The following is a 12,815-nucleotide window of genomic DNA, read 5'->3' as shown; positions in this document are numbered from 1 at the left end:
TCATGTTTTGTTATATGATATGCTGATGCGATATACTAATATAGTTATGCATCACTTTTCACTGTTCATGTCAGCATCACGTTGTGTAGACGTATAATGATAACGGATATTTTGATTAATGATAATTAATTAAGTATTTATCATAAAAGCCTATTTAACTAATATTAATACAAACAAGGTTTAGATGGAATTTAAGAAATCGAAAAAATTGACTTCCAGGCTAATTTTTTATTAGACGTTATCTTTAAAACTTATTTCACCCTCACCACTTTTCATTTAAAAAAATAATGTGATTCAATAAAGTAAATGTCTAATTTCGTCTTACATTTTACGAAAGTATATCACTACATACAATCTATAGTTTACAAAATTATTTAGTTTTAGAGCTTACTTTCTACATCAAGTAGATTATAAAGAATTTAAGCGTTTTTGTAATTGATAAGAACTTAAGTTTTTGTTAATTTTCAAAACACAACACTTCTCTTACTCTTAATTTTTATTTTGATATGTCAAAATAATTGGTAGCAAGTCCTTTATATAGACTTGCAAGTGTCTCTTTTTCAAATATACCACTTTTTTATCGAGGCACCTTTTTGTCTTAAGAAAACTTTTGCATTTTGTAAGACATAATTATTGGATAAAAGTATTATTTCAATAATCATTTTATGAAATGATAATTATTTATTTCATAAAACATAATCTTTGAGTTCAGTATGAAAGATAACTTTTCATATGTAAATTTTTGAGTTGTGATGTTTTTTCAATTATCTCATAACTTTTAGATTTAGAGGTGTTTTTTCAATATATCATTTTACCAAAAGATATAATTATTCACATGAAAAATCTACTTACAATCTAATAATTACACTATATTATTGTATATAACATAATCTTTGAATTAAGATAACTTTTTATTATATGAAATAATTTTTTATTTTGAAAATACACTATTAACTAAAATATCACAAGATTGGAGAAAGTGAAACTAAGGTTAGTGAATCAACGCAAGGGCAAAGCTCATGCCTCGTCAAAGTCATGGGCACAATCAATGATGGGCCAAAACAACCCAGTCCATTTTCTATTTCCATATAGGAGATGGGTCCATCGCAAGTTAATGTATTCTATTTGTTTTAATGTAAAATATTTTTTAAAAAATATTTTTAAAATTTATGCTTATTTGGGAGAGGAAAAAATTATTCTAAATGTAAAACATTTTACAGTTTAACAGAAAAAATATCCATTGATCACATAAAATATTTTATACCCTTAAAAGATATTTTATGGAGAATAGAAAAATTGCTTTTATGCTAAACTTAGCATAATAAATTTGATAAATATTAATATTTAATTTTAAAATAATAAAAATATTAATATTTAACTTTAAAAAATTTTAACTTATAATATTAATATTTAAATTATTCAATACTATTAAAACTAAAAACATTTTTTTCAATGAAATCATTCAATGCAATTAATATTTTATTTATAAAATGAATAAATCTAATTAATAATTACAACAAAAAATATTTCAATGATCATAATTTAAAAAATGTAAATTTATAAATATAGGTTTTAGATGTTTTCCATAATTAATGAATGTTGATATTTTTATATTGTTATGGTTAAAAAATGATAAGATGAAATTTTTTTTGAAGATTAGAACTTACTTTCATTATAATATGTGGTTAAATGCTTGGAAAAAATCATTATTAATTTTTCTCATTTTCATTTCCATTCTTAATTTTCCCCATTTTCATTTCCATGTGAAAAGTAAATGGCACGTGTTTTGTAATCAACTCTTATTTATCATTTTAATACCCAAATAATTCCACTAGTGATGATGAAAAATATTTTCCACAAGATGATACAAACAATAGAAAATGTTTTCAATAGTTTATCTAAACCATAGAAAATATTTAATTTTCCTATCAAATATTTTATACAAATTTTTTTCCAATAAGTTATTTTTTGGTTTCCAAACGGATTCTTATATTTTGTATTGATAAAAGAAAATAAATTTAAACTCATGCTTAAATTTTAACCCTCCATGAATTTAAACGAAGACTAAAGAAAATTTTATGTATTAATATTATATTTTCTTTATTTAAAATTAAATGTTTATATTTAATTTGTATTTAATCAAAGATTAAGAAGAACACTTCAACCTTAAATTTTTAATATTTTTATAAAAATATAATTAAAATTTTTAATGTAAAAAAAAAGTGAACCTAAACTTGTACTTACGGGTTATGAAAATAAATTGAACTTTGAAATAATACTAAAATGAGGATAAAATCAAAGGTACAATATACTAATACCGTCAACTTTTGATCATAGTTATACGCGAGTTCATTAATTTTTAAAATAAATAATCTATCCTAAACATGTAAATAACATTAATATTTAAACATGAAATGTCTAAAATATATATATAGTTTTTCCTTTCTCTCATACCTACCAACGGCACTCTCTTACATTTGACCAGCTATCCAACAATCAGATCTAACAAAAATGCTAGATTTGACCAAATTTCCCTGAGGGGCGCAATATCTAGTTCCACACCTTGGGCTCCTTTAGAAAGAAGGTGGCGTTTGGTATGAGGGATGTAAGCCACATTCCCTGTAATGTGGCTTATTAAATTACATTGCAGTGTTTGTTTTGTAATAGATCACTGCAATGTAAGATTGCAATGTAATCACATTGCAGCCAATAGATGTAATGTGATTGCAGTCCAAAACCAATGCAATCACATTACATTGCACTCTGCAATGTTCTTAAAGACAATTTTACCCTTCAACTTTATTATCTTATTAAAAATATTTTATAATATTATAATTAAAATAAATATATAATATAAGAATAAAAAATTAAATAAAATAAATATAAAAATTAATATTTATATAATATAGATAAAACAAATTAAAATAAATATATAAGATAAAAAATATATTAAAGAAATAAAAATAAAATATATAAAATATAATAATAAATAAAAATAAATATATGACATTAAAATATTTTAAAATATGATATTATATAAAAATTAATAATATAAATATAAATATATTAAAATAAATATATAAATTATAAAACAAATAAAATAAAAAATATGACATTAAAAATATATTTAAGAAATGATATTATATAAAAGTAATAATATAAATATAAATATATAAAAATAAAATATATAAAATTATAATAATAAATAAAAATAAAATATATGACATTAAAATATATTTAAGAAATGAATATTATATAAAATTAATAATATAAATATAAATATATTAAATATAAAATATAAAATATTATAATAATAAATAGAAATAAAATTATGATATTAAAAATATATTTAAGAAATGATATTATATAAAATTAATAATAAAAAATATAATATATATAAACTTATATTTTAATATAGGGTAATTTTGACACATTAGCATTACATTCCCACTAAAGTACTTGTAAACCAAACACTGTAACTGTATCTTCCCTGTATTTTAATCATTATTTTACTTACATACCAAACACTGTAATGTTATTTTTCCTGCAATCACATTACTTGCAATCACATTACCTATAATCACATTGCATTGTAATGTACCAAACGCCACCGAATGGTACTCTCGGTGTTGGTGCTCCAAGGGAGAGCTAGATTTGGTGCTCCCTAGGAGAGTGCCGCTAGCTATAAGATCCTCTGGCAAATCATGTTGTGCGCATGATTGAGGGCTTTTTTTTTTTTTTTTAACAAGAGAGAAAAAAGAATTAAGAGTGAAAATATAATCTATAATAATTTTTAAACTTAATGAAAAATAAAATTAATTTAATAATATTATCATTTAATCAAATTAAAAAAAATATTAACAATTAATTACGGTAAGACTTATCTGGACACACATGTAATTATGATAAAAAATTGAAAATGTCAATGTATTTTACTTTAAAATCAAATAAACGTTGATTTTATAATACAATTTAAACTAAACTTATTCCAAGAATCACAAGAGAAACTGAAGATGTGCTCCTAAAAGCCAAGCAACCGTAGTGCCTTACAAAACAATTGTGATCAAAGACCATATTAGCAAAAAACCCAACCTAGGAATATATGGAACCTAGATATAAGCCAGTCCGCGAAATTCCTCCAATCATCCAGAGTTCAGTGCAAATCAAATAAAATGAAACTACTTAGTGTTATAAAATGGTACATGTCAACGTTTTAACGGTCAAGTTTCCAAGAGTTCAAACTAAAACTAAAACTATAACTATTAACTAAAACAAAAACTCAGCATATACGAAAACTACTAACAGTCCTACAGGGTGTCAGCTTCCTGCCTGCCTAAAGTACCTGCAACCAGAGATTTAAGAACCACAAATCAATATGGGTTATGGAAGGATCAAACAGAAAAGCATATAAAGCTATTTTATACCAAAAGCCAGCACGGAATATACTAAACAGCCATAATAGATCACTAGTTAGCATTGTCTTAAATAACATTCAAGTTTGCTTATTAAGCCCCCTCATGGCAGTTCTCCAGAAAAAAAAAAGCTCACAAAGCAAACTGGTTTTCTCAAATCCTCACTAATTCACAAGGCTTTTTGGAGCAGACCCCTACACACCAATGCCTTTGGCTCTACCACAAGTCATCAACATTTGGGGTGATTTCTAGAGAACTCGATTTTTATGGCTGCAACCAGAGTCTCTTTATCCATGTCCTGGCTCAACTGATTTGATAATATTGCTAAAAGATGATGAATGGCACACACATAATTTGGAAATACGAGAATTATTTGTTTTGATACGCATTCTTGGATGACAGTCAGCAGATGCCAGCAAGATACTAATATTTATGTATTCCAACAACGTTCCTATTGAGAAGATGCAGGTACAAGTCTAGTCACAATTGATCACAACTTTTTCCCCAACCTTCATAATCCTAAATGTCAACATACATTTTTAAGATATGCTCATGTGCATCAAATGCATGACAAGAACCTAGGAGCATGATCTTCGAAACAGTAACATAATAACATTAAATGGAGCATTTCTAAAGGAACAGGATGCCCAATAGATAAGACTTTAAAACATCCAGACTGCTCAAAAGAAAAGCATATTATGTAAAATAAATTATATATTACAAACAGCAAAAAGAAATCCCCACTACTTTGATAATAATAATGTCACATTTAATTTTCAAAATGCAATAATAGCATGATAAGCTTGGGAAATCCAATCAGAGAAATCATACCTAAACAGTTACTCATCTGTGTGATGAGGGCACGTATTCATTCACAAGGAGAATCCATCAACAGCTGAGGCTCTTTGGCATTGGACATCTAGTCTGTCGAGCAGATTAGAATAGCCGTAGGCCAATGAAAGATCTAATGACTTCTCTGGTCCCGCAGCTTCATCATACCTTTTACCACCATCATCTTCAATGGAACCAACATCATCAAATCTGCTTCTGACAGGTTCTTTCATATGAATTATCTTGCCAAACAGTTGAAACGAACTAACACCTACTTTAGTTGAGTTGGAGCCCCCATTTTCGGTAACTTCAGTGCCATAGGAAAGAATGCTGCTCTGGCTATCCGGTGACAAATTGTCAGACTGTGAACTGCCAATGTTGAGCTCAGTGGATCTCCTTTTCAACTTGGGCACCATATAGTTGCCAGAGAAGTTATCAGTGCACATGATTGGGGTATTCTCACTTGCATAGTTAGTTAAACTTTGCAAGTGAAAATGATTTTGCCTGGCTCCCTGCATGCCAGCAGGAAAAGAATTGTAATTCAACATTGATGGATTCATGTACCCCATCATTGAATTAGTTAACCCGGTCATAGGGAAGATGATTTCTCCCTCTGCATCAGCTCGCCCAGAATCCTGAGAAAACTTTAACTTCTTTGCCGAGGGGAATGAAGAATGAAGCGGTGAGGAGGATACAATTTCGACTTGCCATGGGCTCACTCTCTTTGCATTCTGGAGAACTTCAGGTTCATCCCATGCAACCTATGATATAAAGATAATAAAATCGAGAATCAGCATAAGGTAAAGGGGAGGAAATTCTATAAGAAGCAAAACAGATGAAAATTTAATCTTAATACCTCTCAAAAACTTAATGTAAATTAAACAAACCCTATTCTACCACAACCCAATCCCCAAAATGCTACCTTTGAAATACAAAAAAACATAAAGCAAAGAAGAAAATATTCTCCAATTATTTCCACTCATAGACCAGAACTCTACCAAAGCACCAAAAAGTCACCTATTCTCTACTAAGAGGATAGGATGACATAGTTAGGAGTACCACAAGATACTATTCACCTAAGCATTCAAATTCAAAACGTTGGAAAGTACCAAGTTGATGGGATTTGATGTTAAAATAGGTAAACTGCATTTTCCTTGTTAATCAAGTGACTCAAAATTAAATACTTAAGCAATTTACTTATTTACCGAACAAAGTAAGACTTAACCACAAAAAAAAAAATCAAATATAAGAAGTTTGATGATTTTACAAAAGACTTGCCAAATTCAATAAACAAAACAAAATTAGAACTTCCATCTTGCTTTGAATGAGAAACCACTATCTAACAGGCCACTCAAAATTCAAACACAGCTTAGAAGAAACAAAAAAAATATGGTGAAAAACATTCCTAATCTAAAGCAAATTCTAAAGAAATCCTAGAAATCCATAATCTTAATTGCACCACCCCAACCTGGCCAACTTCCCATGGAGAGTAACTCCAAGATTTGTTCGACTTATTTCTAGTTTCTGTCTCTCAAAATCTCATTTAAATGCTAAATTAACAATTTAAAACCTAATATAGGGCATTGATTTTAGGGGAATGTATGCAAAAGTAAATATACACCAAAGTAAAATGCAGCCTGCTGCCACAACTTCGTAATCTCATTTCAACCTCAATCCCTCCAATCTATCAGTCTATCATCAGAACTATATCCTTTATAAGTAAATCGCACTGTCCCACTTTCAAGTGAACGTTTAAAACTCAGTACATACTTCTCGATTAAATACAGATTAAATTGTTAATATTGAAGTCAACAGTAAACCACATTCAATTTAATGAAAATGAATAACCACAGTTCGAACTATTGAGACCGAAGCATTTTAACCTGAAGCATTCGCCAAGGAGAGCCAGTCCAGGGGCCAGAATCCGGTACCGCAGCAGACATAACCGTCCCTTGGAACCACGTCATTCGTGACGAATCCTCCGTCTCAACAGCCATCTTTACTCTCGTCCCTCCAGCCCAGAATATATTGAGGCCAGCCTCCACCAACTCCGCCCTCACCACGAAATCAGCCAACCCAGCCCGTGGATAGTACACAACCTCGAATGGCAACCCCTTCGCCGCCCTCTCGGCCGCTTCCGCCACCGCCTCCGCCGTCATCCTCCCCTCCCCTCCCTTGCATTGCTTTACATCACTAGGCTCTCTCCACCTCCCGAAATCCCGCCGCTTCTCTCTTCATCGCACGCCGAACTCCAATAAACATGTTCCCATTGCAGTCCCTCATGAAACAAAACAGAGTCGCCAGCGATGAGCTTCTTCTGATTAACGAACTTGCTCCATCCTGTGGTGAGCAGATGCCGACGTGGCGTTCCTCGGTAAATATGGCGAAAGTCCCAAACGCCACAGCGAACGTCGGTGACGGAGAGAGTCTGAACCGGAGGTTCAGCGTTGTAGTCTAGTGGCGGGAAAATAGAGTCAGCGCAAAACCGGGGGACGGAGAAGCCACCACCATTGTTTGCATCGGACGGCGTTAAAATCTTCGCAAACGAAACGATCTTATCAGAATCTTCATCGTCACCGTTGATATTTAAAAATTGATTGGGAAGTCTAGAAGGGTCGACAGGGACGAGGAGGAGTTTAGCGAAGACTTCGTCGGTTTTGGGATCGGCGAGGCAATGAACTTCGGAGATAACGCAAGGGATGAGAGGTCTGGAGAGTACGAGAGAAGACAGTGCCGGAGTGGAACCCCAGGATTGCTCCACGTGGCCTTGAGGGAAATAGTAAACCCTAGCATGAACGGTGGGGATTTGAATGGAAGAGCCAGCGCAGGCTCGCCAGATCCTGGAATCGACGTGGCGGAGCTCAGGAGGAGGAAGAGGAGGCCGTGGAGGCGGCATTGGGGGGCTTAGGGTTTTGGGTAGAAAAAAAAGGAAGGGAATTCAAAGGGATAAAAGAAAAATAGGAGAGTACGGCAGTAGCGTGTGTGTTGAAAAAATGCAGAGTCCGAGACTTTCTTTCTTCCAGTGTTTATAGTGTTTTTTGGTGTGTCTGAGGTCAGGTAGGAAAGAGAGAGTTCCGTTCGGGGTCGGAGAAGCGGGCACGAAAGCAAAGTTTTGTTCGCATTAGAAGAAACTAAAAGCCAGGGAAAGGCCATTTTTGATTGGTTCGAAATTTACAGTTTTAGCCCACGACCAACTTAACCGCCTCTACGTTACTCTTGCAACTGCACATTCCAGAGCGTGGACTACAATCGCCTTTTGGTGATTTTATTCAAGTACCAGTACTGCTAGGCTAGACTTCTAACTCCGAATAAACACGAACTGTCTGTGCGTAAAGTACGAAAATGCCCTCCGATCTGATGGCGGAGTGAGCATGTCAACCAATCAGATGGTTGGGATTTTTTGGAGGGAGGTGAGGGGGTGGGGGTATGGTCAACGTGAAAGACTGACTTGTTTGAGAGAGAGTGAGTGTCTGTTTGGGTTGGGTGAGAGAGAGAAAATCGGAAATTGATGTGGGCAGGCCGTTGAGAGGGAATTTCGGAGGGTAAAGGGAAGAATAAATCGGGCAGGTGATTTCTTGTTGCGTTTTACGGTTAGAGAGCGAGAGAGAGAGAAAGAGAGAGAACGTCCCGATTGCAACGACCGGATTTGGATGCTCTCCTGTCGCGATTTACATTTACTATGCGCCGACATTGAATTATCTTCTCCTGTCTTTTAGTGTACACAAAATAATTTATACAAAATTACTGCTAAATAGTCATGACATGGTCATAATCAGGACCCTCAGATTGTTACTGTAGTAATTTTCTCTCTACATATTTTTAACGGTAATTTAGTGAACAAAGTAATTATATCCTTTCTTCATCACATTATCCCTTCACAAATCCCCAATTCTACCCAGCTCAATCTGGTCTCGCTTCCCGTTGTTAATCATCATCATCATCCACCCTTTCGTTTAAACAAAATTTTAACCAAGTACTCAAAGATTTCCAAATCATTATCTTCAGATCTTATCTGACAGGTGTCCTGTTCGTCTTCTTCGTCTTATTCTTATTTATTACTCGATCTGACATTCCATATCTTTCCATTCCAAATGGTACCTACCTCTCTACCGTTTAGCATTATGCAAGGGCCAATACAGGGCAGGCTAGATCTTGGGCCAGCCTATAGGCTTTCTTGTCTACCACGTTTGGGACATTCTTTCAGCATTTACAACTTGAACAAAACAAGAGAAACGCAAAAATGAAAAAGTAGCAAACTCAATTCAACTTCATATAGTTTTAAGCACGCAGACACAAAGTCAGATGAAGCAAATCAGAACACCAGACTCAAATCGGTAACAACAACTAGTAATCACAACGCAACAGAACAGAGAGCACGCAGGAGCTCGCTCACTGCCCTTTATTTAAACAAACTGACTGTCGCCACACACTTATATCTATAACTATTCTCTTTTTGTAGGAAAAGTAGCATGTCTGGTATAAGCATTATAAATGCAACTATGCCAAAGAGCTTCAGAATCACTCCTCTTCTGACTCGGACTCAGCATTCTGGAGCCATTCAATGAAAGGCTTGACATTTTTCCAAATCTGAGAACTCTTATTGCTACCAGCTACACCCTTCTGGTACCACTCCATGATAAGCTCTTCTTCCAAAATGTCATTGTCATACAGCACTTTAAGAACCAAAGCCACCTCCTTCGCTGCCTCAGGGCTAGCCTTGCCACAAAAAGACTCAATAGAATGGAGGAGCACCATCTGCCATCCCTCTTCCTGAATTGCTGCTGCCAAGTAGCTCTTCTTTTTGGTCACTTCCTTTGCAAATCCCTTCTTGACATCATGAAATAGTGCTACAAACAGTGCATCCATGACTTCTTGGGAGGTTCCAGAGAGTGAACCTAGGAACGATTTAAGCTGAGTTGCAGGGGACCCTTTCTTGAGGTATTCCATTATCTCATGAACAAGTTTCTCATGGGCACTGACACCATTCTCATGAACCTTGCCCTCACGCTCTGGAGACTTCCTCACAGTCTTTTTCTTCTCTTCATTGGTAGAAAGCATCACCATATCTGCAGTAACAGCACTCAACTGCTGTTGGATACGTTGTCGAGCAGCCTCTAGTGAAGTATCTGTTTGCCACTGCACATCATCGTTGTCGTCATCACTGGCCACCTGTTCATTCTCATCAGCCTGGCTGTGTGCAGGGGAGTGATCCTCATCAGAATTTTTGCTTTTCTTCTTGGTTGCTGCACCTTTGGAAGCAGCATCCTTTGAAGTAGTAGAGGTACCTTTCTTCTTTGACTCTTTTTTAATCTTCTTCAACTCTTCATCAGCAGCCTCACCCTCCTTAAGTCTTTCCTTTTCAGCCCTCCTCATCGCCTTCTTGTCTTTTGAAGACTTCTTCGCCTCAGGTGGGTTCTTAAGAATGAAAGTTGTAAGCTTATCCCTCATGTCAACATCAGAAACAAACCCACATGCAGCACACTTCAGGGTAATCATCTGCATCTTAGTAATAATAATCTCAGTTTCAGGGTTCCCACAGCCATAGCACTGAACATACTTCTTAATGAAGTTCTCAAGAAGCCCTGCAAGCTTGGCAGTGTCATGAGCCCCATTTACAAGTGAAGTTCCAGTCTTCTCATCAAACTTAGATTGGGCTCCCAGTTCGCAACCAAAATACTTTGTAGTGTAAGAAGCAGGTCTGGCCAAAGCCTTTGCAATCTCAACCATGTTAACCACGTTAGTCTTGATACCATTTCCTCTCCCTTCAATCTTGGTCATCATTTTTGGCATCTTATACCTATAAAAGGCATCATCACTGTTCGCAGCACCAATATTTTGCAAAGCCATCTTAATCAAACTGTAGGAGAGAGATAATCAGAAAGGGCACTGATCAGATACTGGTGTTTTGAATTGTGGTGAGAAATCCTCCTTTTCCAGACAGCTTTCTTGCACTTGGAAGAGGTCGCATAAAACGGCAACCAAGACAGTGTGTGTTATTGGCCTCAATATGCATGCAGATAACTTCACAAGAGGAACTTCTATTCTTTTTCCTGGACGTGGGGCAGTACTCTCCAAGTAATCCAATTGATGACAAAAAGAGAGAGGCCCGTTCAGACATAAAAGAAGATTCAAAACTAACACCCTCCACTTTGACAAACTGCAGACGCAGCAGACTAAACTGCCAACTTACTGAAAGACAATAACAGAGTCAGTCCAGGTAATGGTTAGAAGCATAGTTTGTCAATAGCTAGTATAAGACCCATCAACATGAAGAAAAAACAGGTAGGCATTAGTTCAGCAAGAAAAACACTAGATCAATCATAAAAAAAGAAAAAAAAAAGCACTGAAGCATAAATATACAATTTCCACCATTACATATATTACATCATAAAACATACAAACTAAACATATGTCAATTTTCAAATGCCCACATAACATCAGAATAAGCAAATTTACATTGCTTAAAAGCCTACCATCATCCAAATTCGGAATATCAACTATCTAGAATATACGGACACAATCTAAACCAAGATTAAATTATTCTGTTTCTCCATATAAGAAAATGTTAAATGAAGGTTGAATTAAGAAAATCAAAATCAGACAGGGCAAATAGAAGAAGTAAAATCTCAATTCTCAAACATCCTATTAAAAAAACACTGTTAAAGATTATGTATGTTTGGAAAGTTAATAAATATTGCTGCAAAAACTCCGAACAAATAATTCAATCATTTTATTCAACGATAAATAAAGAAACATAAATAGAAAAAAACAATATAGGATATTAAATCTGCATTGTAACCATCTAAATACGAAAAAACAATAAAAGATTACAGAAATTACAGATAAAGTTCAGATTTAATAATATAATCACTCTATGGTTAGAACCAAACTATATCGTTCCGATATAAAAAACGATCCACTTCGAAAATAAATCAAACGAAAATAAGCTAATAAAACCGGAAAATGAAAACAGATCTGCCACAATTCAACGATAGAGAACAGAAATCTGGCTATCGGACAAAGAAATGAAAGGTTTAGAAGAATACTATAGAAAAAAAAATAAATGGAATCGAACGGGTTCATTTCAAAATATGCATAAATTCAGATACCGAAGAATCGTACCTTGGATAAGATAAGGAAGAAAAGGGGAGTAGATGGATTGGGAATTTGGGAAGAGAAGCTGGGGTCGGAGCTTTCAGATGGTAGAGGTAAGAGTTTTGTTGCGGACAAAAAGGGTAGGAGCCGCAGCTTATATATGGCCAGTCGGCAACGAATAGAGAATCACAAAACGCTAGGGCAAACTCAGCATCATGAATTTTCGAATATATATTATTCTGAACCGACTTACTTTATTACATTATTGCCCTTAGTTAGATTTTTCTATTTTCTATTTTTTATTTTTGCAGTATTTATGTAAAATTATTAGTACTCCCCCCGCGCCCAAAAAAGGAATAAAGATTGCTAGTTAAGGCTTAGAAGATTAAGGTTCCAACCACCAAATCACAAGCTATATATATATATATATTTAATTTAAAAAACTGAAAATTCCTCTCATTTTTACAAATCTAAAAT

At 34.1% G+C, this 12,815-nt stretch overlaps 2 protein-coding genes across 2 annotated transcripts; both read right to left on the bottom strand.

Annotated features, from left to right (window-relative positions):
- Positions 1-3,900: 3,900 nt before the first annotated feature.
- On the bottom strand, positions 3,901-8,374 carry ARF17 (auxin response factor 17). The gene is given in 5 exon segments (XM_021428783.2): positions 3,901-4,342; positions 5,244-6,004; positions 7,127-7,475; positions 7,477-7,529; positions 7,531-8,374. Coding segments are annotated over 4 exon segments (1,731 nt in total). The 5' UTR covers positions 8,140-8,374; the 3' UTR covers positions 3,901-4,342; positions 5,244-5,284.
- A 1,110-nt stretch (positions 8,375-9,484) lies between these two features.
- On the bottom strand, positions 9,485-12,526 carry LOC110416768 (eukaryotic translation initiation factor 5-like). The gene is made up of 2 exons (XM_021428841.2): positions 12,366-12,526; positions 9,485-11,432 (listed from the first exon to the last, which is right to left on the bottom strand). Exon 2 carries the CDS (start codon positions 11,088-11,090, stop codon positions 9,762-9,764), a length of 1,329 nt encoding a protein of 442 aa, XP_021284516.1. The 5' UTR covers positions 11,091-11,432; positions 12,366-12,526; the 3' UTR covers positions 9,485-9,761.
- Between the last annotated feature and the right edge of the window lie 289 nt (positions 12,527-12,815).

Source organism: Theobroma umbraticum, unplaced genomic scaffold (assembly GCF_002168275.2).
Source record: "Theobroma umbraticum cultivar Fairchild unplaced genomic scaffold, ASM216827v3 scaffold_51.0, whole genome shotgun sequence".
Classification (NCBI taxonomy): Eukaryota; Viridiplantae; Streptophyta; class Magnoliopsida; order Malvales; family Malvaceae; genus Theobroma; species Theobroma umbraticum.
The sequence above is the reverse complement of the archived record's forward strand: the minus strand, read 5'-3'. Positions and strand labels throughout refer to the sequence as shown.